The sequence below is a fragment of the Hyperolius riggenbachi genome, chromosome 8 (genome assembly GCF_040937935.1).
Source record: "Hyperolius riggenbachi isolate aHypRig1 chromosome 8, aHypRig1.pri, whole genome shotgun sequence".
Taxonomy (NCBI): Eukaryota; Metazoa; Chordata; class Amphibia; order Anura; family Hyperoliidae; genus Hyperolius; species Hyperolius riggenbachi.
Window position 1 is genome coordinate 239,090,760 of NC_090653.1, and position 26,794 is coordinate 239,117,553.

The 26,794-nt window shown below is 42.3% G+C and overlaps 1 protein-coding gene across 2 annotated transcripts in view; it reads right to left on the reverse strand.

The window, feature by feature from the left end:
- The window catches only part of LOC137527678 (semaphorin-3F-like), a 224,494-nt gene that overhangs the window by 18,121 nt on the left and 179,579 nt on the right, over positions 1-26,794 (reverse strand). For both annotated transcript variants that reach the window (XM_068248415.1, XM_068248414.1), the window contains 8 exons: positions 25,313-25,375; positions 21,154-21,273; positions 18,770-18,863; positions 15,369-15,488; positions 11,640-11,779; positions 10,453-10,567; positions 2,103-2,172; positions 1,753-1,897 (listed from right to left, as the gene is read on the reverse strand). In XM_068248415.1, coding sequence (XP_068104516.1) covers positions 1,753-1,897; positions 2,103-2,172; positions 10,453-10,567; positions 11,640-11,779; positions 15,369-15,488; positions 18,770-18,863; positions 21,154-21,273; positions 25,313-25,375 — 867 coding nt within the window. The remainder of the gene's footprint in view (positions 1-1,752; positions 1,898-2,102; positions 2,173-10,452; positions 10,568-11,639; positions 11,780-15,368; positions 15,489-18,769; positions 18,864-21,153; positions 21,274-25,312; positions 25,376-26,794) is intronic.

Consider the following 26,794-nt stretch of genomic DNA (forward strand, 5'->3'; position numbering starts at 1 on the left):
ATTATGTAACACAAAGAACCTATATCCACATTACTTTGACACACTACACTGTTGTGGGCTCTCAATTTCTTCTGTTGCCTTTCTATAACATACATGTCAAACTCTGGCCCGCGGGCAAAATTTGGCCCTCAGAGCCATTAAATTTGGCCCTCAAGTGGTTTCCCCACTTTGCATTATGTTTGGCCCACTCTAGACCACCAGGGAAGCTATATTGGAGGTGAAGCCCTAGACCACATGGGGAAGTTATACTGGAGGTGAAGCCCTAGACCACCAGGGAAGCCATATGGGAGGTAGGGGAAACACTAAACACTATGGAACTGTATAGGGAAGGGTGGGGGGGTCTCTAGACACCAGGGAACTGTATACGGGAGGAAGGACCACTAGACGCCTTTGAACTTTATAAGGAAGGAAGGTGGCCAGTAGACATTGAGGTTGGCCCGTGACAAGGTCCCAGTGTACAATTTCGTCCCACTTTGTATTTGAGTTTGACACCCTTGTTCTATAAACTACATGAATAGGAAAGTCTCAATGAGTTTTTCAACAAAGATAAAGGTCTAACGTTGGACATACACGATGCGATTTGATCGAACTGCAGCCAAATAAATTTACCACCATGCACCATTCAACATTGACCATCAGAAATCAGATCAGGTATTGATCGGAATTGCTGCCACCGCTAGCGCACCGCCTCTTGATGCAGTACAACCGGAGGTGGATTAACATGTAATGGGGCCCTAGGCAAGGTAGTATATTTGGGCCCCCTTGTGGTCTGTTTGGTAAGATGAAGTGGAAAGAGGTCAGAGTAGGTGGCAGGTGGGCCCCTTGGCTCCCACTAAGCCCCAGGCACCTGCCTAGGTTGCCTGGTTGATGATCCTGCTCTGAGTACAACACTATTTAATGACTGCATGTGGCTCCTGCCTGCACTTCATCAATAAAGGGATAACTTTTCCCCAATCAATGTTCAATCTGTTTGGCAAAATCGACAGAGACAATCCCTAGATTTTAATATTGATTTGATCCATTTTTTAAAATCAAATTATACATCTCATTTGCTAATAACAGTCCACAGCACATGCCTACGTTACATATACATCCTGGTGAATAAGTATACTGAATTCTGACTCTACATTTATTTTAAAAGACCATGATCATGAAAAATTGTAACATTTAAAATGCATGTAAACACATACAATTAAGAAGTACATTTCTTCCATAGTAAAATGAGCTATGAATAACTTTTCTCCTATGTTGCGGTCACTTACAGTAGGTAAGTAGAAATCTGACGGAAATAACAGGTTTTTGACTAGTCCACCTCTTCTAGAGGGGTTCTCAATATTTTATTTATTCTTTACAAAAGCACCCCCAGGAAAGGATCTATACAAAGATGCAGCCCCCCCATCTGCTTGCACACTATTCTGACAGTCAGACTGAGAAAGGACTGCTGTTCAGTGCTTTTGAAAATAAAGCAAACCCTGAGAATCCCCCATGAGCAAATGGGCTAGTCCAAACCCTGTCAGTTCTGTCAGATTTCTAATACCTACTGTAAGTGACAGCAACATAGGAAATAAGTAATTTATAGCACATTTTACTTTGGGAGAAAATGACTTTTTACTTATGGGTTTTCATTTTTTACATTTTACAATTTTTAGTGATAGTGTTCCTTTAATGTCTGACTCCCTAATCTGTAGTGTACAGTAATCACTGAATCATTCTGACACTCAGACTGCCAGTAAGGCTAATGCCGTGTCTCACCGCTCCAGGCCGGGGGTAGGGCGTTTTCCCTGTATACGCCGTCATCTGGTACCCATGTCCCTCCTTGTGTGCGAATGGACCATTAAACACAGCACGGACGTCAGCAAGAGAGTAAACACAGACGGCAGAGCCCCGGAACACGGAACTAAGAGACACACACAGAGACACACATTAGGCACAGTGACTAGGGAGGCACATTATGTACAGGACTGGTCAGGGTATAGGTACTGCAGGGGGATAAGGATATGTGTCAGGGAAGAACACATAGAAGAGACAAGAGGACATGAACATGATGAATACAACAGTAACAGCACAGAGAGGAAACACCAATGAACGCCCCAGGCTCTTACCCCAGTGTGGTGAAGACTCCATATATGAGAGGATTCTGCTTGTCCTGAGTTTGTTGGACGAAAATGTCACCTGCACAATGACAAGATTAGGATTGCTTGAATAAAGTGCTTAAGGAAATACATTATCCATTGTTACATTTTTTATTTCTAAAATGGTTTAGATAGCAAACCTAATACAGCTTTACCGTGAGGCCATACAGCGCAACTAGGATACAAAAACATGCAGATATGAGATCGCCCAGTTTCCTTTTTCACTGTTAGTGATGTAATATGGAGAACCAGAACCACTAGGAGGGCCCAAAGTAGACAACAATCTCCAATACCAAAAAGGCTATGGTCAATACAAGCTCACCATTTTTACCACTACAGCCCGCAGGTGTTTTCACCTTCAGGATGGAAGCACTTTTCCCATCAGCACTCCTCCCATTCATTTGCCAATAACTTTATCGCTATTTATCACACGTAAATGATCTATATCTTTTTTTTTTAACCAAAAATTAAGCTTTTTGTGAGCGATGCTTGTTTTCAGTAATTACTTTATTTTCTATGCATTTTATAGGCAGATACACACACACAAAAAGAGAAAAAAATACACTATTTCTTGCATTTCATCCCCTATAGTTTTAAAATAAGCAATGCTACTATGAATAAAACCCACCCATTTTATTTGCCCCTTAGTCCCGGCTATCACAACATCTAAATTATGTTACTAGTACAATGTATGGCGTCAATATATTATGTGGAAATAAAGTTGTATTTTTTCTGGTTTTATTTATTGTGTCCCATCAATTGTAAGCCTTTATGTACTAAAATAACATGCTAAAATGACCTGATTGGGGTCATGTCCATTCATTACAGGCACTGAGATTGGTTCGGGGAAGCCTTGCTTCCTTTCCCCAATCGCCGAAACGGAAAACCGCCCGGGTCCGCAGCCCCACACATGCGCACGCACCACCGCTTAAAGTTTGCCTTTAGTGGCGCCGATCTGGACGAGAATACTTGTGGACAATCCTGCACATCACATGCTGAGGTTAGATGGACAAACTTGTTCACCAAACAGTTCTTGGAGAATAATGACTGTTCACTGTTTGGTTTTACTGCAAATTTTCGTGTTCAAAATTTGCTTATGCATTTAATCTTGAAGTGAATGGCCGCCGACTTTAGCAGTTAATAGCAAAGCCACCAAACATACTAGAATCGCCAAATTTGGAGGGTATGTTAAAGGAAACCAGAGCTGAATAATAATAAAAGTTTTATACATACCTGGGGCTTCCTCCAGCCCCGTCCGCACAGATCGCTCCCATGTCGCCGTTCTCAGCCTTCTCGTGCTGGAGGAAGCCCCAGGTATGTATAAATCTTTTATTATTACTCAGCTCTGGTACACTTTAAAGGACACCCGAAGTGACATATGACATGATGAGATAGACATGTGTATGTACAGTGCGAAGCACACAAATAACTAGGCTGTGTTCCTTTTTTTCTTTCTCTGCCTGAAAGAGTTAAATATCAGGCATGTAAGTGGCTGCCTCAGTCCTGACTACAGTGTGACCCTCACTGATTAGAAATTCCCCCTTTTACCTCTGTCCTGCTCTCAGAAGCCATTTTCTGCTACGAAAATGTTTTATAGTTGGAATTTCTTATCAGTGAGGGTCACACTGTAGTCACTTCCTGTCTGAGTCAGAACTGAGTCAGCCACTTACATACCTCATATTTAACTCTTTCAGGCAGAGAAAGAAAAAAAAACACAGTATAGTTATTTGTGTGTTAGGCACGGTACATACACATGTATATCTCATCATGTCACGTGTCAGTTTTTGGCTTATTAAAACCTTTTCACCTCCCCCAGCACTAGTATCTAGGTCCCTGTATTTACACAAATATAAACAAATACAAACACTTGGTTCTGTTTCTATTTTTAGAACACACTAACTCTGTATCTCCATCTTGTGGCCAAAAAGTAAAACCACATCCAAATACCCTATTATACATCTTTCTATAGAAAAATGAAATACATTTTCATTATTTTTAAAAACCCTTCAAGGTGAAATGGGACAGATTTTTCTTAATTGGTTTCCAGAACTTTTTTTGCTACTCCTATATCCGTGTAATCTATTGATGTCATGTCAGGTGTACTGGAACACTGCTAATGATTTACCTTTATTTAATTTTCCCAATATCTTGATAATTGGGGCACCGAATAGGCCAGAAACAGCCCTGTCCTTGGGTGATTAGTGCAGATCTCTGTTGGGTTTTCTTCATTTTACTGCAGACAAGCCGCTTGTGGTAGAAAGAAGTGTGCACCAGTCTAAGCTAATACTGAACTTTTCTGTCTAACTTGCTGGAATGGCAAATGAACAAAGCTGAATTACAGCCCTCGGAAGCTGTGCCAAGACATGTGGCGGCGACTCAAGTGGCGTGGCAGGGGGCTGATGTCTTTATAATGGAGAAACATTTGTAAAGCACAAAATAAGCCGGCTTTTCTGCTCTGTGTTAGTAATACACTGGATGGGGAGGCGGGAACTCCTAGTGTGCTCTAGCCCTTTCTAAGTCCTCCATACGCCTCTGATAAATGCTTACAAAGGACATCTACGGCCTGAGTAAAGTGGGTAATATCATCTGAAGTGGATGAGTCAGTCACTCACAGCCCAAGAAGCTATTTTGCTGGCTAAGCCAGTGGGCAGAACTGGAAGAACAGAACTCGGAGTTGTTGTTCTCAGCATAAAGCAACCTGTTTTTTTCTAAAGAAATTAGGAACACATTAAACTTACAAAAGACAAAAGTGCTCAGTTTATAACCAGCAAAGGCAGATCATGCTGGGAGGGGTCAATGAAAAAGTGCTGCATAAGCTGCTCTATTCATTAAAGGTTCTTTTCCACTTGATGCATTTTCTACGTTCTTCCGCATGCAAAAAAGCATTTATTTTTTTTAAAGAAATTTCCTGTATAATCCTCTATTTCCTGTAAAATCTGTAAAAGTTTGCCTCTGCATTTGAGTGACATTACCAGGAACAGTCTGAGACCTGACTTGAGGCACATAACAGCCTAGAAAAATAGCAGTCTTCGGACTGACAGAAATTCTTTTTTTTCATTTATTGCCTACAATGAGGAAGGATTGGAACTTCTGTCAGGTTTGTTGGCTGTTGTAATCCCTAATAACTATAGAGAAACTGAGTACATTTTTCATATGCAAATACAGTAATGAAATCACTTTTTTATTACTGTGAAGAAGTCACTCTTACTAGTGGAGGAAAAAAGGGGAAATCTTTCCAACAAGGACACAGACATTTTGTTTAACCACTAGCTGCGATTGCAAAAGCATATCTATGCCACACGGGAAGACTCCGCCCCCCCCCCCCCCCCCCCCACGGCAGTGTAGTAGTACACTGATAAGTGAATGGGAACACAATGAGATGCCGGTGGTAATTGATAAAACAAAAGTGAATGCACACACACAATATTTCCCGTGTACTGTTCACAGTACACAGTCACATAGTAAAATGACATCCTAATACATTACGTTAAATAAAAATACATACCTTAAATCCTCCATTAAAATTAAGCCCTTAGGGCTCTTTCGCACCAGAGCTGATTTCTGGCGTTTTGACGCAAAGTCAATACTTTGCGTTAACCAAGGTACAGTGAAAGTCCATAGACTTTCATTTTACCTTTCACATCAAACGCTGAGTTTTGGTGCATTGTAGTTTGATGCAGCAGGGGGCTTTTAATCGCCCGACGCAGGCATTTTCCCGTCGGGTGAATTACAACTCCCACCGCTAATCAGCGTCGCACCGCAACATCCCGACGTCCACGTTGCAGGTAATAACGCTTGCAGGAAATCGGCTCTTGCAAGAGTCATGTAATGTGAAAGAGCCAAAACAATACATTTGTATATATAAAAAAAAACATAAACAGTTACGGTACCATAGGGACTCAACTTTTAATATGTATGTCATGAGGTTATATTACTGTTATTTTTGCAAATAAGAGCTTGTAATTAGTAACGGACGCAAAACTGAAAAAATACACCTTTATTCCCAAATAAAGTATTGTTGCCACACATTGTACTAGGGACATATTTTAAACGTTGTAATAACCTAGAAAAATGGGCGAATAAAATGTGTGGACAGTTGCACATTTTATTTTAAAACTATAATGGCCGAAAATTGAGAAATAATGTATTGTATTCATTTTTTTTCTTATTATTGACCGTTAAAATGCATTTAGAATAAAATAATTCTGAGCAAAACAAGCCACCCAAAGAAAGCCTATCTGGTGCTAACCCCCCCCCCCCCCCCCCAAAAAAAATATAGATCATTTTGTTGTGATAAGCAGTGATAACGTTATTAGCAAATGAATGGAAGGAGCGCTGAAAGGTGAAAATTGCTCTAGTCCATAAGGGGAAAAACCACTCAGTGGTTAGGGCAATCATAGTTTAGACCAGAGCATGTTCCTGAACAAAATCTTCCCATACCTGCCTAAGCTGAAGAACAGGGCTGGCACTTCTAAAGGGAGGGGGGGCAAACTAGGCAATTGCCATGTAATCTCATTACGCAGGCTAATTCAGTAGGAAATATGCTTGGATACCTATAAATTTCAAAGGGTCCATTACAGCTTCTGATGTGTATGGAGCTGCAGCGGTGAGCACTGCTCTCCACATTGCATGGCAAGGATCACTGGACCGTTAGAATCTGAAGGATTGCTTATTGTAATCCTAAGCCTTTGGGGCATTTGAACAATTAAAACTTTATTATGAGCCTGTTTTACCATCAGTTGGCTCTAAGCATGGGCTGTGGTACAGTTTTTCCTTTTGTGGGACTGGTTTTAGCATTCTGCTCGGTGGGATAAGATGAATATAGTATGGCGAGCGTATTGTTCTTACACTGTTTGTTAAGTGTTTTTTGTCACTGATCTGTCTGTGGCTCAGAGCCTTCAGGCCCGCTTCACGCTGGCATCTCTCCATGCCTGTGCTGCCAATTAGGGAGCAGAAATGATGGCGCGGGCAGAATACTTCGAGCTGTCTTGTGCGAGTTCACTTTTTGCCTAGTCGGCTGCTTCTGCTGCTTAATTGGCTGATGCAGAGACAGGAAGTGGCCCGTGTGAAACAAGCCCAGCAAATTGTGTTAATGAATAATTTCTTTAACTGCGACAACATCGCTTCTGACCTCAAAGCAATGTCACCTCCGCTTTACACGAAGCAGTCACACAGGCTGCACAGGAAAGAGCTGCAGGGGAAAATCCTGCTGCCAGCTCTGCAAGCTTCCCAGAACATTAACTCCAACACAACCAGTGTCGCCTGGAAATGCAGCTAAAATACAAGCGCTGCCAGCGCTATGCTGGTACCCACATTGATGAAGATCACACTGCCTGAAACAGCTGCTTGGATGTGTTTAATCTATTTCCTGTCACTGAAACTGAAAAGTATTGCTCTCCACATGGCTAGGCTAGAATGATATCCAATACTCTGTCTATACTGTACTCAGGCTATCCTGAAACCTGGATCCTCAGATTGCTGTGTAAGTCTCCTAACGTGCCTGACACCATTTCTCCGCCCTTGAATCTTTAGAAAAGTTCAGGTCAGAGAGATGCATTACAATCTTTACCTCTGAGCGTAATCTCTTGTCTAAACAACTTTCTATACCACTTAACTGCTATTTTTGTGAAAAGTCCTTTTAACAGGAGTCAGGTTTACCCTCCTTGGCGGTATGGATGAGCTCAGCTCGTCCATGACCGCTGGAGGGCGCAACTCAGATTTTAACAATTTTTTTTAAAAACACGCAGCTAGCACTTTGCTAGCTGCGTGTGGGGGACGATCGCCGCCGATGCACCGCTACCCTTCACGTAAGGCCCGCCCCCCCCAGACCCCTGCGCAGCCTGGCCAATCAGTGCCAGGCAGCGCTGCGGGGTGGATCGGGACTCCCAATGATGTCACAACGTCGATGACGTCATAACGATTGTCGCCATGACGACGGGGGAAGCCCTCCAAGAAATCCCGTTCAGAACGGGATTTCCGGATGGGCTAATGCGCCGGAAGCGATCGGAAAGGTGAGCAGATCTGCCCATGTTCAAAATATTATGTGGGGAGGACCAAACGCCCCCTTAGAGAAAGATTGAGTGAACACTGCACAAATATTAAAAAAGGATGCAAAAAACATCCATTATCAGCACACTATAAGATTGAGCACGGATGTTCCTTTAAGGGAACCAAATTCTGTGCGCTAGAACAAGTTAAAAAGCCATGGAGAGGTGGAGACTATTTATTAGAAATGTCTCTGCAAGAAACAATGTGGATTTTTAATCTTAATTCTCTTATCCCACACGGATTGAATAAGGATCTGGACTTGTATGCTTTTGAATGAAATTAACAGCGCTGCACAGGCTTCAAAAAGCCAGCCTCAGATTCCCCCAGCAGCCAAGCTTTGAGAAAGGGGGGCGTTCCTCCCGAAACGTCAGCGTAGGCTGCCTCTGTGACGTCACATTCAGAGGGGAAGGAGGTGAGCTGGAGCTACGCGTCCGTGACTACCCAGCACGCTTGTAAAAGATGAGAAAAGGGAGACCGAGAGCCCAATATAGTGTAGTATGTTGTATAAATAGAGAAAAATGTTAAAAGTAAGTATTATACTTACAAACCTGGGTTGCTCTAAGGCAACCACTGTATACGCAGGTGGGGAGATTAAGCCTGACCCCACTCAGGACTAAGATGTCGCTCTCTGTAGATAGGAAAAGAGGGTATATCACCCTTCCACCAAGGGTGGACAACTTAATATGCAAGGATACAGAGGCGCCAGTAGGATAAAACAAGATAAAAGGTTTAAAACGGTTTAGGTGGCGGTGGTGGACCGTCCACACACAAACAGACAAAAAATCGCTGTTGATTGTAGAAAAAAAATTCACAATTTATTCACATACTCCTACATAAAAGTGCAACGCGTTTCACGGGCAAACATCCCGCTTCATCAGGCAATAAACGAACGGAGTATCTCACAGCTCTGAGTATATTGATAGCTTGGCACGCACACGGAGGTTTCTCCAGCCTCAGACTGCTGCCATCCGGACACCCACATCCTCTAAGGAGAGCCGGGCACGCTTGCCCGACGTGTCCCTGCCGTCCAGTCTCTCTCACTCTGCCGCCGGCCGGAGCGAGTGAGATCGAGCGGCTCTCTTTGAAGATCTGTGCACCATTGCTGAGAAGAACAAGACGGGTGAGACCGTTCCTATTACATATGCATGCAAGTGTGTTGAATTCAGTTTTGCAACACAGGAACTCTATTGACACATATCAACTTGCTTAATCTACATCACCCCACCACTGAGGGAATCAACATCTCCCACTGCCTAATTGTGTCTCATGACATCTTAAAACGAATTGCATCCGGACATCCGGACATTCTGGAACTGTTCAACTACAGCAGGTGCATTTTATGCGCCACACGTAATTTTTGTATTTTTTGTTTTTATACAATTTTATTGATTTTACAATATATGTACATATATTGTGTCAGGTGTCCTTCACCTGACACGGCAAAATCAGTGTTTTGCTCTTTGCTCCCCTCACTACCAGCACCTTAATCAGAGGTGCTTTTTAGCTCTTTTTTCAACTTCAGGTTGATTTTTATTAAAGAGTTACAAAATATTTTTCCACAGCAGCGCTTTCTGTTATTATTTTTTACTGTTCTTTGCATTAAGGTTTGGGATCCTTATACAGAGTCTGCAGCTGCCGGTGCAGGCGCAGCGCTACTATATTATATAACTTATACACAGCAGATGGTATGGCCACATTTGTTATGGATAAAGGGAGGCATGGTGGCTGCTCTGTTACAGCAGAGGATCATGATGGCCACACTTATATGAGCCCCAGCCCAGCCAATGAAGATCCGAGGCCATTGACGTAACCACAGGGGAAGGAGGAATGGGGTGTGATCTTTGAGGGAAGCCCCGTCAATGTTCTATTGTGGGGGCATGATTTGTAGTTGACCCACAGCTAGGTTGGTTTGTTTCTTCAATTAAATCTAAAATGTCTTGAAACTCAGTTGTGATGCTTGCTTTGTCCAAGATATTTGATAAGCTTGATATCAAACAAATCATTTGTACACCGACCACCCCCTGCATCATAGACTGTCACTGATATAGGCTGTAAGATTCACAGACAGTTCAGTTTGTTACACCCCCTCCCCCCTTGTAGTATGAACAGCAGGTTGATGCAATCCGAGCAGCAAGTTGTCACTGAGAGTGTGGGCCTGCAAATGTTGCAATAGCACAAACATTAATGGTCCCTGGTGTTCTTACATTTTCTCCAATTTTAGTAAATCAAAATAATTGACAGGTAAGTAATTTGCATGGTGGGGTTAACTTACGAAGTTGGTCAAATGATGTCTCGACCCCATCCGGACCTATGACAGAGCACACCAGTCTGGCCTTGAGAAAAGATGTCCATTTTCCCACCAGAGAGCGCATGCCACCATCGTCATTCTGCAATGAGAAAAAATGAATACTGTCAGCATCCGTGTCCTCTACAGTGTGAGCTGCTTCCATCAGCATTACCAAGCGAAAGCAGATGTTACAGGACAACTGAAGTGAAAGGAATAAGGAGGCTGCCATATTTATTTCCTTTTAAACAATGCAAATTGCCTGGCAGCCCTGTTGATCTATTTGTCTACAGTAGTGTCTGAATTACACACCTGAAACAAGCATGCAGCTAATCTAGTCAGACTTCAGTCAGAAACATCTGATCTGCATGCTTGTACAGAGTCTATAGCTAAAAGTATTAGAGGCAGAGGATCAGCATGGCTGTCAGGCAATTTACATTGTTTAAAGGAAATAAATATGGCAGCCTCCATATTCCTCTCACTTCAGGTGAGCATTTTTATTTGGTCTACATTTCGAAAGTGTAAATTACGATAACGTAACTTAATAACGTAATGCATGCGTTGTATGTATAATGGGAGTTACACTATTTACATAATGCATGTTACGTACTCCCGGTAAAGTTGACGTGGGCTGTCTATGCAGGTAACGCTTACTGTTCTTCTGTACATACACCCCTAATGCCTGTACAGGATGAGGAAAATACCTGTGTCTGGGGATTTATAGGATTTATATATTCAGAAACTGTATGTAGACTTTTTATTGCACATTTCTTCTCTGTAATTCAGTCTTTAACATGACCATCAACATGAGAATTCAGCAAAATGTATTTCCCTTGAATATTTGTCTAAATGATTTAAAAACATTACATATATTAAATGTTGATTTACCACTATCTGCAAACGGGTTAGAGACTGGCTTAAGAAAATGGAATTTACTTTTTTCCCCTACATGTACACATGGTCTATCTACAACAAAACATATTCTCAGACTATATATTAGCCATATATACTATGGGAACCACTGCTTGATTCATATGTAATGTGGGGCCCTACATTACAATAAACACAGATGGGTGGTTTTCTCAGCAGACGGCTGGATTCATAGCCCAGGGGTAGAAATTCAGAGAAAGGGGCTAATGTAAGAGACCCCAGAACACAGTGCACTCCACTCTCACCAAACAAATGCGGGCGATGCGAGACACGACAGCGGGGCCACTCTCGCCCTCCAGGCTCCGTTCCCGAAATAAGATATACAACTTGTCATCTTCTCTAAAGCTGCTCTCCGGCACCACCAGCGAGCCCACAAACACAGGATCTGCAAACAAACATGCTATTAATGCAATACAACTGCTTACGTGTATAAAATCCCTATATGTAGAGGAAGTCTGTGCATTGTGTCCAAGGCAGACACATTAGTGAAGGGAAAATGTGTAACGTTCACAAAGCATGAGGACTGTTTTGAAGTTACAACAACTCTAAACCTGCTGCACAAATCAGAACTGATGTAAAGCCACTATCCAGAATAATAATAATAATAAATATATATATATATACGGTATATCCTATACAATAAAATGCAAGTGTCCCTGCGTCATCAACTGAATGGTTGTGTGTCCCTGTTTTTTTTGTACTGCGCATGTGCGCAGTACAGTCAACCGCTGGGACAGGAGGACGGGCCAGGGAGCAGGGCGGCCGTGTGTGCACGCGCGGCGGTGGCGCGGTATCACTACCTAGAGCCTGTTTTTAAACAGACTTAGGTAGACTAGTATATATATAAATTTTAATCCCAACATCAACTATTAATATTAAAAACTGGCTCTATTTACCTTAAAGAGGAACTCCAGTGAAAATTATGTAATAAAAAAGTGCTTCATTTTTACATTAATTATGTATGAATGATTTAGTCAGTGTTTGCTCAGTATCGGAAGGCGCCTAGAGGGTGCAGGTGAAGAACATAGAAAGCACAGAATATGTCATGGGTGCAGACCCCTCCTGCTGCAAGTAGTCAGGATTAGCCAGTACTCGCCTCTTCCAGGTCGCCGTACCTGGATAACACAATGCTCCAATCTGAATCTCAGAATACAGAGGCTGCCAACTGAAGACTTGAATGCAAAAAGCTTGTATTGGCAGAGAGCAAACTAAGGCTCCTTGTACACTGCAAATCAGTTTTGCGATTCCGATTCCGTTTCCGATTTTCAGTTCCGATTTTCCCTGAATACATTCAACAGAAAAACGGATCAAAAAATGCAGCATGCAGTAAAGATTAAAAATCGGAATCGGATGTAAAAAAAAAGATTAAAAAGCGGAATCGGAGGGGCTTTGAAATACCTGGGGATCCTCCTCCCATCTGATCTCACAACCATCTTTGAACTCAATCTCCCTCCCATGGTAGATAAAATAAATAAAGACCTAACGACATGGAACAAACTCAACCTCTCCTGGCTGGGCAGGGTCAATGTTATTAAAATGGATGTCTTGCCGAGATTGTTATACATTTTCCAAGCTGTCCCGGTGGAGGTCCCCAGTTCCTTTTTTAAAGGCCTCAAACAAAAAATTAGCTCCTTCCTGTGGCAAGGCAGGAGACCCAGGACAAACGTTAATCTCCTTTTTAGAGCTAAAGAAGACGGGGGAGTGGGACTACCCAACCTCGCTACTTATCATGAGGCCGCCACCCTGACTTTGGTTCTTGACTGGTTTTACGGTAGGGATCAAAAGCAGTGGGTCAGCCTAGAGTCCTCCCTAGACCCAATTGACCAACGAGCTCTCCTTTGGACCCCCAAGGACAGGAGACCCCCCCCCCCCAGCACTCTCCAATTCTGGTCAGCTGTTGTATTGGGTAGATGGGACAGAATGTCTAAAAAATATAGTCTTTCACCTACCCCTAGCCCTCTCACACCCATCCTAGACAACATTAGCTTTGGCTCAGGGATGCACAGGAAGGACTTCTTGGGAAGGGGTAGAGACAACTGGCCTCAAATTAGGCACTATATTGGACCCACCTCCCTGTTGCCGCGGGAGGGATGGAGAGGGGGGGAGGAAGCTCCACTACCAAATTGGTTCCTTACTATCCAGTTTCGCCAATTCTACAAATCCCTTCGTTCTATGGGGAATATACACAGGCGCCTCTCCCCTTTTGGGGAGCTCTGCTCCAGGGCCTCCAAGCCCCAACACATGCTCTCTCAAATTTACAAAATTCTGATTGCTGACTGTGGAGAATTGGCCCTCCAAAAATTACAGAATACATGGGAGAGAGACCTGGGAAGGGAAATTGACCAAGAAGAATGGGATGCCCTATCACACAAAATGTCTCCTTCAGTTTTAGCTCAGGAAAGAAACTTTAAGCTTTACGCCAGATGGTATAGAGACCCAGCCAGATTAGCTAAATTTGATATCAATTCTGCCGACACGTGTTGGAGATGTGGGTCGGAGATAGGCACTTACTTTCATATCTGGTGGCAATGTCCTGCCATAAACCCTTTCTGGCAGAAAGTATTCGACTTGCACAACATTCTGTACCTCCAACCAATGCCATGTATTCCTGAAATTGGCTTACTCTCTATTATCCCTGGTTCTCTGGCAGCAGCCAAGAAATCAGTCTTTAGATACCTCTTGATCTGTGCTAGGCTACTTATCGCCAGAAACTGGAAAAAACAGGCTGTCCCCTCTCTCCCTGATATTATCAGCCACATGAACCATATAAAAAGAATGGATGATCTTCTCCTCACGGCACAGGACAAGTACAACATTTTTACCCTGAGATGGTTGGTTTGGATTGATTTCTGCGACTCAGATGCCCTCCACACTTACCTGTCTTAATCCCTCACTGCTTCCACAAATGCTCCCACAACTGAACACATGGTTACATACCTCCACACATCATCTATTCACCGGGAATCAACCTATGAGATTATCTTGCATTTTCTTTATGTCCCATCAGGAAAGGTACCCTGGATCTTAATTCTCCTAGGTTATGCTATGAACATGCTTCTTTTTATGGTTTCCTGAGATATCCCCTGTTTTGCCTTCCCTCCCCCTATCCCCCCCCCCCTCCTCCCTTTCCCCCTCTCCCCTCTCTTCCCCTTCCCCCCTTTCTCAATTAAGAAAAAATAGGCAAATAATGTCAGTGACAAAATGTTATTTCTCATGCCAGCTTTTATTATGTAATCATATATGCAACTCGATAACATATGTGTTCTGTTGTGCCAATTTCAATAAAAGATTGTTGAAAAAAAAAAAGCGGAATCGGAATCGCATTCAGTGTGCAGGGGGCCTACATGTTACTATCTATCGGTCATTAGACAATAGCATGAAGTGTGCTCTGTCAATACAAGCTTTTTGCATTCAAGTCTTCAGTGGGAAGCCGCTTTATTCTGACATTCAGAAGAACATTGAAGTCTGCTCCAGGGAATGCTCTGTTGGGCAGTGGCATGACCAACCGAATTCTGTCTGAAAAAGACAGGCGGGTCCCCAAATTCCAAACAGGTCCCTTTCAGGGAGTTTGTCAGCTGAATTTGTTTGCAAGTTGAGTCATGTGTTATACACATGGTGAAACCTGGATAAATGATTTACTTTCGGACAACTCTTGGCATAAAGCATAAACAATCTGAAACTGGGCGCCGTCATAGCAGCAATGCCATGATGCGTGCCCCGCGTAGTGGTAATTCGGGGCTCTGGAGGTTACCAGACCCCGAAATTACATCTCCCTCCAAGTTGCGACAACTCAGAGGGGGAATAGTATTTAACGCCGCCTCGGAGTTTAGCGGCAGTGGGGAGAGCCGTCATTCGGCTCTCCCCGCGCTGAACTGAGCGGCGCAGAAATACTATGTACCCGTTTTGTGTGTATAAAAACCCAATAACAGTAATAAAACAAGTAATGCACAGCTTGTTTTGTTGTCAACACTTACCATTCAGCCAACGAGAGTCATACTGCTCAGTCCTGATTGGAGGTTTGTTTCCCATTGTGCGGAATATAGCAGAGTCTGTTCCCATGTAATCTACCTGTACTCCAGCATACAGCACCCCATCTGTGTAACAAAGGAAACAGTCAATGACTGGTTAGCCTAAGAACAATGTTTAAGTGATATGAGTAGTACAGTTTAATCGGTAACAGTAAAAAAGGGCGCAGGAGGCTAGTGGACAAATCGGGCGCCGCCATTCACTCCCATAATAAATATCGTTTAATGGGCGCCCGATAGGAAAAAAGGGCGCCGGAGAAAAATAACGTTCTAAAAGCGGCGCCCGGAGACTTAATGTTTTATTACTGCTTCTCATGATTACACATTATTTAATGATTTATACATTTTTTAATATTATTTTTAAACGAAAAACAGTACAATATTTTTTTCAAACATTTTTAAACGAAAAACAGTACAATTTTTTTTTTTTACATTATTTTTAAACGAAAAAACTGCACAATATGTTTTTGAAACTTTAATAATGCTTATCACAGGGGGGGTCTTAGGTTTAGGCACCAACAGGGGGGTATTAGGTTTAGGCACCAACAGGGGGGTCTTAGGTTTAGGCACCAACAGGGGGGTCTTAGGTTTAGGCACCAACAGGGGGTCTTAGGTTTAGGCACCACCAGGGGGGTCTTAGGTTTAGGCACCAACAGGGGGTCTTAGGTTTAGGCACCAACAGGGGGGTATTAGGTTTAGGCACCAACAGGGGGGTCTTAGGTTTAGGCACTAACAGGGGGGTCTTAGGTTTAGGCACCACCAGGGGGGTCTTAGGTTTAGGCACCAACAGGGGGTCTTAGGTTTAGGCACCAACAGGGGGGTCTTAGGTTTAGGCACCAACAGGGGGGTCTTAGGTTTAGGCACCAACAGGGGGGTCTTAGGTTTAGGCACTAACAGGGGGGTCTAGGGGTTAGGGGTAGGTACAGGGAGGGTTACTTAGGCACCAACAGGGGGGGTCTTAGGTTTAGGCATCAACAGGGGGGTCTAGGGGTTAGGGGTAGGTACAGGGAGGGTTACTTAGTATTTTTTTTTTTAAACGTTATTATACGTTTCACTATTTAAACGAAAGATTAACGTTTTTACAATTGCCGATTTAATGCACATTATTTAATGATTTATAACTTTATAAAACATTAATTTTAAACGAAATACAGTACAATACATTTTTAAACGTTATCCATGCTTATCGTTTAAAACCCCGCGCCCTTTTTTCCCAGCGCCCCTTTTTAACGTACGCAGTTTAATCATAGTAAAATAGTGGGCACATGTGCTTCTATAACTGCAGCAAGGGCATAAGACCATAATTGTCCCTGTATCAGATGTGAATGAATTATGCACTCTGTAAAAGACCACAAAATATGCCAGAGAAAATATTCTCCTCTTTAGCTCCTACAGGTGGTATTATGTCATCCTTGGCTCCTGCACTGAAGACATGGGAGTTTGAGAGTTCTGCAAAGTTTCTTAGCTATTTCTAACACTGCAAACTATGAACATCGAACTCAGATGTTGTTCCTGGAATCAATTGGAGTCACTTTTCCAGTTTAAAAGTCAAAGCTCTGTGTTCTACCACCACAGGGACCAGGGATCAGCCTCCACGTTTCACTTCCTCTGTAGTTCCTCCTTCAAGTCCAAATCTTTCTTCTATTTCTCATATGCCCTCTTCCTGATGCTTTTGCTACCTTACGGTGCCACATCTGTTACCTCTGCGGTTCTGTGGTCTCTGTCTACTGTCAGAATGTCTGGTTGATATACCTGTCTGTCCATCAGAATGTTAGCCCTATTATTCTCCATGACCTTTCAGACTTGGGAGGATTTAGCCCATATCTTGTGCAGATGTCCGTGTACCAAACTCCCATTACTTGGTTGTAATGTTCAGAGTATGCTGCTCCTGTTCTGCCACTATGTGTTGGACCTCATCTATCGCCTCTTCTCATGCTATGATAACGGCTTTGGTGCTGACTTTGAGTCCAGCTCTTTCCATCTACTGCCCAAATTTCCTACTGTTAGCCAACTCAAACATCTAACAATTTCCCATTCTTGGTTTGCCTTGGCACTTCTTTACTTGTCTCCTGATGCCACATGCATTCTCTCAGCAGCTCATTTTGGGGTGTCATCTTACTGATGTACTCATGGATGCCTTGGGTTCCCACCCACCTTTCCTCTGGATGACGTACAGTCTCTGGATGCTAGAGCCCTTACCCCATATATTGCTAACCCCTGACCATTACCAAAAGCTCCTACATGGGAGCTTCATAACTGGACCAGGAATGGAAGTATGTGGCCTAATCTGACAAGTCAATTATTCCTCAGATCTTAATCCAATTCAGCATCTATGATGCATGCTGGAAAAAACAACCCCAACCTGTGAAGGCCCAGCTCATATCTTCATGGACTTAAAGAATCTGCTGTTTACTTCTTGGTGCCAGGGAACACAGGTCTTGTGGAGTCAATGCCTTACCAGGTCAGATACATTTATGGACAGTAGAAGGGGACCTACAATGTTAGTAGGTGGCTTTAATGGTGTGGCTGATAAGTTTGGTCACATTGTGCCTGTATTTGTAGAGTTCCCTTAGTCTGCAGTCGGGGCCATTCCTTGACATTTTGGTTCTCTAAGATCTTTTAGCATCCCAATTAATGCACCGTTCCATCCATAATAAAAGCAAACAGCTACTGTATGTATAAAAATGTGTCATTCATTACAGCAGTTGATGCCTTGGGCTACTGAGTAGACTGCCTTTGCTTAGTAACCCACATTTTTGGTCTCTCACAGGAGAAGGAGAAGTCCAAGCTACATTTCATGGATTAGTAACTATGTGTGCTCCAATGATTTCCAGTACTGAGAAATGTTACTATATCAAGCCCATTGTGGTATGATTTGGGGATGTAAGGATTTCATTCTGTTTAATGCTTCAGAGGCACCCAGTGCAGTGTACCATACTTCACCAATGTAGTGTTTGGTAACCGAATACATAGCTCCCAACTGTCCTTCTTTTGGAGGGACAGTCCCTCTTTGGGAACCCTGCCACCTTCTCCCTCATTTGTCCCTCTTTCAGGATCAATGTACAGATCTATGTAAATATATGTATTTTTCTACTAAAAAAATGATGTAATTGACTCTAAACTTTATTCCCATCCTTTCCATTGATATATTTCTTATATAGAAAGGATCAGTGTGACTTGAATCCTAAAACAACATATTTCTCCTATGAAATCTTTATGGAATGCATGACTAAGGGGTGTGTCGGGGTGTGATTAGGGGTGTGGCAGGGGCATGGCTTAAGTGTCCCTCTTTCTCATCTCGAAAAGTTGGTAGGCATGCGAACAGGTTATAAAGTCACTGTATAACACACCTATGACGGTTGCCATGTTGTCTAGCTTGGGATCATATGGACACCTTCCTTTCCCAGATTCATGAGAGCCAGAGACAATCCGGAAAACATAGTCCTGTGACAGAAGGAAGAAAACACTGCAATAAGAATACTGCCCAGCATACTATTATTATTATTACTACTGCTTAAGTGTGAGAAAATAAAAATGATAGTTGACTCAATCAAGCGAGCACACAGTACAATAAAAAGCATCCTTCGCTCTACGCACATGAAGCCGTCAGATAAATCTCACATCTCCAATAAGAACGGAGACATTGTATTGTTAACACATAATTATATACATTTGGTGAACTCTAGAGCAAGTATCAAGACTAATGTCGCTCTGGAATACCTAAGCCAAAAAAACAGTTTATTTATTTTTAACAAATTTTAATTTTACTAATTTTCAACCACAAAAACAGAGCTGCATAATAAATAAAGAGCAGCCAATTCACTTAATCATTGTATATTAGACAGAGACTCTGTCACATAAACACATTATCTATTGCGTAGCCAATGGACAGTATGTTGGGCCAAGTGGGCTTGTTGAGCATTGATTAGACTTAAGGTAGTCGGACAGCTGACTATCCAGGAGGAAGGTAGCCCCAGCTTAAAGGATACCCAAGGTGAAAATAAACTGATGAAATAAACAATTGTATCTATCCTCCTCCTCCTAAAAATGACTTTTTAAGATATTCCACAGTTTTATTTTTTATTTAAATCTACTTTTTAAAGAGAACCCGAGGTGGGTTCTAAGAATCCTATTAGCACACAGAGGCTGGGTCTGCATATAATGCCCAGCCTCTGTTGCTATACGGTCTCCCCCCAGCCCCCCCTGCGCTCTGCTGTCCCCCATAAATCAAACGCTGTGCTAGCGACACGCAGCGCGTCGATAGCCGGCTGTTTATCTCTACACTGTCACTCTCGCCGCTCCCTGCCTCCTCTATATCTCTGCTTTCCGCCTGCCTCCCTGCCCTCCAATCAGCGGGGAGGGAAAGGACGCAGGCGGGGAGCGGCGACATAGAGGAGGCGGGGAGCGGCGAGAGTGACAGTGTAGAGATAAACAGCTGGCAATTAGCACGGCGTTTGATTTATGGGGGACAGCAGAGTGCGGGGTGGGGGGGCTGGGGGGAGACAGTATAGCAACAGAGGCTGGGTTTTATATGCATACCCAGCCCCTGTGTGCTAATAGGATTCTTAGAACCCACCTCGGGTTCTTTTTACGTTTTTACTGTTTTATTGTTTTTGCTCAATGACATATTCATTGAAGTATGCCAGAGCTAAAATCTATGAACTATTAGCCCTTTTTTTTCCCTCTCTTTCCTGCTCTCGGAATCCATTTTCTGCTAGGAAAGTGTTTTATAGTTGTAATTTCTTATCAGTGAGGGTCACACTGTAGTCTGACCCACTCCTAACTCAGACAGGAACTGCCAATTACCTACCGGATGTTTAACTCTTTCAGGCCTTTCAGGCAGAGAAAGGAAAAAAAAAGACCACAGCACAGTTCTTAGTGTGGTAGGCACTGTACATATCCATGTCTATCTCATCATGTCACAGGTCACAGAGGGTATCCTTTAAGTTTGCTATGGGTCCCCCTGGGCCCCTTAAACCAGCCCTGCACCTCAGGTACACTTAAAGTTGTCATTTTTGAATCTAATATGCTGCAGTTGTAATGTCCATATACATATTTTAGATGGACTTGCAGAATCAGTCCCCATTATGTTCCTCTATATGCTTTACATAAACTTGCATATGGAGAATCCATGCCAATCATGCTTCAGTTACAGTAAGAATAATCTACCACATGGTGGCAGTATAAGTCTGGATCTAGAGACAAGCTAACCCGTTAAAATTATATTTTACTGCTCCTGTCTAAACAAGGCATCAAGATGAGCCCAGGCAGGCATGAGAAAGAAGTAGAAAGATCAGTATTGCTTGCAAATTTTTTCCAAATTCATTTTCGCAATGAAAATGCTGTTTTCGATTTTGAGAAAAAAATTATACCGCTTATTCTCATAGCCTATGGCGATCTCTACTTTGATAGTGAATAATATTACCTGGTGATCAATAGAGTACTCCAGGCTGATTGCTAATTTATAAATAAAGCAATCCGCACCAAATTACCAATAAATAGCATACTTTTATAAAGAGGGAAAATCTCTCACGACGTTGCGAACTTGCATAATTGTGGTTATTATTGCAGCTTCATGAATACATTCCTACATGACACATTGTACCCAATTGTTACTATTAACGATTAATATTAATCCTCTGCTACGTATCAGTCTCAGCAAAAGCACAAGCTTCTGAAAGGTAAGTCTTGCTTATAGCATAGCACTGCCTCTGGCTTTAGGGGTGTGGCTTACCTCTGACCTCCAGCCCCGGTAAATAAGTGCGCACTGTGGCTGGTAGGCACCTGTTCCACAAGCGTAAAGATGAGTCCGGTTCAGCGGCTGAATGACACGCAGGTAGTTGGCACATTCGTCCTAAAGCAGAAAACGGAAATGATGTTAGAGAGAGGAGGTATCTCTGATATTGGGAAATGCCTAGCAAAAGGTGATTGAAAGGGATTAAAAAAAAACCCAAACAGATAATGTACATAAGTAATTACTTTTCGGTAAGAGACTCCGTGTCTCCAACATGCTTTTGCCTGACCAAGACATTGGTTAGTCACAATCAGGTGATCATAGGTCACTTTTGCTTCCTGTTTGAGCCTACATGATTTAGCCTGTAGGGAAAATCATGTAGGAGAGACGGAGGTTGCCTACTGGATACATTTCTGGTGAAAAATATATACCATAAGAGCAGGCAATAAAAATCATCATTCCTACTGAAATGTTGCAGTAACAATTACCCCAATTCCAACACATGGAAGTCTCTATATTTGACTCTCTGAAGTGATTGGATATGCTGTCAGCCATTTACAAATTGAAGGAGCCGACTCGCACACTATGAAACTATTTGTATTACTAAAAAATCAGTTCATTCAATTCATCTTTTCCCCTAAGTGATATTTTCACACCTTATCAATAAAACCCCTTTTAAGCTACCAGCAAGCAAGAACTTATTTTGACAGTACTTTTTCACCTTCTTTTTGGTATTTTTTCAACTGCAGAGTTCTGAAAAGTTATTTTAATTGGAAGATGAAAAAATATCTCCTAAGAGAAAACGTAGGAGAAAGGGTGAATCGCTCTATATATTTCAGGGATTAATGGCAACTTGGCAAGAACTACTGCAGCAGTCATAAAATAAAGTGTGTGCATGGAAAACACATGGGCCGATATGCTATTCACTTTTTCTCCTGAGTTTTCTCTTAGGAGATAATTTTTCACCTTCTCTTTAAAAGCACTAAGGGCTGGTTCACACTACAAGAGCTTTTTAAACGAGATTTGAAAAGCTCTTGCTAATGCTATCGGGGGGATTTTTACAAAATCACATTGCTCCAGTGTGCAGACACATATAGGATAACATTAGCAGGAGCTTTTAAAATCACAAAACTCTTAGAAAAGCTCTTGTAGTATGTACAGTTCCTTACAGTTGATAAAGTACCAAAAAGTAGGTGAAAAAGTACTCGTTTCTTGCTTGCTGGTGGCTTAACCCCATCAATACCAGTGGACCAGAGATAAACTTTTAATCATTGCATAATTGTGTTCCTTTCATATAGTTTACAGGGCAAATGCCAAATACTTTTTTGTTTTAATACTTTAATTCCTTATAAACTAAACAAGACTCGCCCACAGCTTCTCCAGTGCCTTGGCACTCTCAGACCCATGTAGCAAGGGCTTATGGGAGCTCAGTCTGGGCAGGAGGAGGGGGATGCTTGAAAACACATCACAGAAGATTGACTCAGCTATAACATTCCCGGGGCAAAGCTAGACTGAATGCTTAGTCAGGGATTCTTATTAAAGCTGATAACAGGCAGATTTAGCAGAGAATAATGAAACAAAGAGCAGAGTAGGTGTTTACTGTCATGTTCCCATTGATATATATGGTAAAATACATGAGGGTGCTTTGTCTCTGGTTCTCTTTAAGGACCAGAGCCCACTACGGTAGTACCAGAAGCTGGCTCCTTTCATGAACTGTTGCACTAAATTGCCGCTACCGCCATCCACGCCACACAGCCTTTGCCTCAGGCCACCCACTCTGCTGTCTCTATGACGGCAGAGCTCTGGGAGCTGGTCAGGTGCCACCTTCAGTGGTTCCTGACCATGTGATCAATGTAAGCCAATGAGAGTTGCTCAGATTGATGACAGGGTCAGGAGCCAATAAAATTGGCACATGACTGGCTTACGGAGCTCTACTGTCATACCGATAGTAGGGTGAGTGAGCTGCGGCGGGGAGAGAGCAACGCGCATCGGCAGTGAGGTGAAATCTACACCCTGGCAGGAATAACAGCATAAAAACAGGGCGTGTATTTCAATCACCACAGTCTGCAAGTGGTTAAAAAGGTATTTTATTGAGGTTGTGAGATTATCACCTAGGAAATTCATTGTACCTTATTCAATTAACTTTTTCTCCTAAGTTTACTCCTAAAGTGATATCTTCACACCTTATCAATAAAATGTCTTTTAAGCCACCAGCAAACCTCAAAATACTCAGAAGTAGTTGTCAGTTCTTTTCCACCTACTTTTTGGTACTTTTGCAATCGCAGAGTGCAAGGTAGAAGAAAAAGTAAATTGAATATGGGCCATTGTCTTGTTATGATAATCTGACCAACAAATACGCTGCTGTGTGTTAATCTGTGCTGTCATTTTGATACATTGTTTTAATAAAGGCTGATTTAAAACAGAGACTTTAATGTGAGACTGTCCAAGTTTACCGCTAGCCAAGGCACCAGTCCAAGTGTTAAAAAGGAGTAACTAAATCTAACTCTGTGAAGCTACTGTATATACCTTAAATAAAGTTGTGTAATTTATACAGAACAAAGAAAATGAGATGGAATCCTCCAACACTTGCTGCTGAGGACAGGGCTGTAGTTATGGGTGGATTTGTATTATAGAGCACTCATTGAGAAATTGACAGGTCAAATGATAGGGGGTTAACATATACAGTACTAGGGGTGGAATGTATCTTGACTTTATACTGATAATTATGAATGCAGCAGAACAGGAGCTTATAGGCTCCATGTAGTCCACAAATTTAATTATCATGTGTCAATACTATATTGCACAATCGTACACTGCAATACCAGTTTCACTTTTAAACCTGGACATGCTAGATATGTTACTGAAATATCTTTCATTGTTTTCCTACAGCAGACTTCACAGACACCTTATTGCTGTACACCATCTACTGTATATGGCTGCTATGCCAATTCTAGCCTGCTTCACTCGGCTGTACTTACTGTAATTTCCCCAAAACTCAATTGTAAATACGGTAGATCATATTCTAGGTAACCAAGATGCAATGTTTATGATCCATAAATTACTTTTCTCCTATGTTGCTGTCACTTACAGTAGGTAGTAGAAATCTGACAGAAGCGACAGGTTTTGGACTAATCCATCTCTTCATAGGGGATTCTCAGCAAGGCTTTTATTCTTTATAAAGATATTCCCTAAAAAGGATTTAAACAATGATGCTGGCCAGCCTCCCTGCTCCCTACACAGTTTTGGCAGATGGACAGAGCAACTGCCATTCACTAAGTGCTTTTGAAAATAAATAAATCCCTGAGAATCCCCTATGAAGAGATGATCTAGTCCAAAATCTGTCACTTCTGTCAGATTTCTACTACCTACTGTAAGTGACAGCAACATAGGAGAAAAGTAATTTATGGCTCATTTTACTCTGGAAAACATGTACTTCTTATTTGTATATGCTCGCACATATTTTAAATTTTACAATTTTTCGCCATAGTGCCTCTGAAGTGAGAAAAATATGGAAGCTGCCATATTTCCTAGTAGCAATAGGATATTGTACCGTATCAGCCAGGCGTAAATTTACTGCTTGTCAGCTGCCCGTCTGAAAGAGGCCTTAGTCCACCTGCTTCACAGCAACAGTAAACATAAATGTAGAAAGAGGGTTCGGTGCACGCAAGAAAGACAAGGTTACAATAACCAGTTCCGGACGTGAAGTCAGCAGTACAAGATAACTGCAATATGGGTGAGGCAGCGGATCTCAGATACAAGTACAAAATATCTTCCATCATTGCAGTTGCCATATCACTCTTCTCTGAGGTGGGAGCAGATGGGGTTTTGAAATAATATTTCTATAAAAAAGACTTCTTTAAATCCATTGGGTTATGCTACTTTTAAAGGTTGCCTTACGAGCTATCTTCTCATAGCCTATCAATTTGATCCCGTAAACATCCCATTTGTGCTAGGAATTTGCTATTTTAGGCTTTGCATTTGAGCTGCGTGTAAGTACATTAAAGTTGCATCAGCAGGTCAATTAACTTGGCTTTGCAGAACAGGTCAATTGAAATTGCTTTGTGCAACGTAAATTGCTCTGTCTGTTCCCTCAGAATGAAATGGGTATTTTATACAGGCGGCATGAGAAGTACAGCAAAGGACAGAATAATATACTCACTGCACGTCCCCTCCCTGCCAGGAGACATTCCTTCTGCCGGTTTGGGGCAGCCGGCCAATGAATCTGACAGTGAGAGAAGATAACAGACATTAATGAGCCTGCAAATACGCACATGCAAGTGACATAACATATAAATGCACTAGTGGTGCCTGCCGTACCCAGAATCATATATTCAGTCATCCACTAGCCAGATCAGGCGATTACTCTTATATACATCAAACACATGAACAAAGTTTTGGAAATGCATGCAACAGTGTAGCAGCTCAGTGGCTGGATAGTGTACTGGTTAAGGGCTCTGTCTCTGACACAGGAGACCAGGGTTCGCATCTCAGCTCTTCCTGTTCAGTAAGCCAGCACATATTCAGTAAGGAGTCATGGGGCTAGACTCCCTAATGCTAGGTACACACCATACCATTTTCTGTTAGATTTTCTGTAAGATGTACCTGCCAGATAGATAATTTCCAACATGTTGGAAATGATCTATCTAACCATCTATCTGCCTAGCAATTAGGCATTGTTCTACTCAGCAGGAGATGACCAGAAGACAATGCACCAGAGATAATGACCATTCTCTCCAGAAAATAATCTAATGCAGAAAATCTAACAGAGAAATCTAACAGAAATGTGTATTTTGTGTACTAGGCATAATATAGAGCGTGCCTAGTGGCTGAAGCTCACGTGCTTTGAGTCTGCCAGGAGAAAAGTGCAATATAAATGTTATTTGTCTTGTCTTGTAAGTGGCTGTGGTTTTTGCTTTACTGCATTGGTGTCCTGAGTTCAATCCCCAATGAATGATGCTACTTGTAAAATGTATGTTATTCCCATTTCTGCGCGATTGTCGCTTAGATGCTTTGTCTTCTTTTCATCATCAGATAACTTACAGGACAGTCAATCAGCTCAACTGGAACAAGTATGGGTATTTTTATTATTATTATTAATATAGCACTGACACATTTTCTGCAGCAGTTTTCATAAAACCAACTGCCCTTCTGTAGGACTCACACAATCTAATGTTACCAGTACTATATTCTAGGAGTGGGCTTCCCAACCCTGTCCTCAAGGCCCACCAACAGTGCATGTTTTATGGAAAACCACAGAGGTATTTAATCAGCTCTTCTGAGACACTAACTACCCCACCTGTGAATGTTTGTGGTTTTCTCCAAAACATGCACTGTTGGTGGTTAGGAAGTCCTGCTCTAGGGCACAGGTGTCAGTCCTCAGGGTTATACCCACGCCAGTGTTTTCGGCAGACTAAGAACTGTTTTCTACCTGATGAAACACACCATTCCTCATTCAGTCCCATCAATTAATTCAAACTGTGCCGAAAATATGTGAGGACCTCAGCCCCTGAGGACTGGATTTCGACATCCCTATTGTAGGGTCATTTTTTTTAATTTTGAGGTGTATGCAAAACAGTGAGTTAAGGTAGGGTACCCTTACAACCATAGAGAGAACATACTAACTCCATGAGGGCAGGCTTGG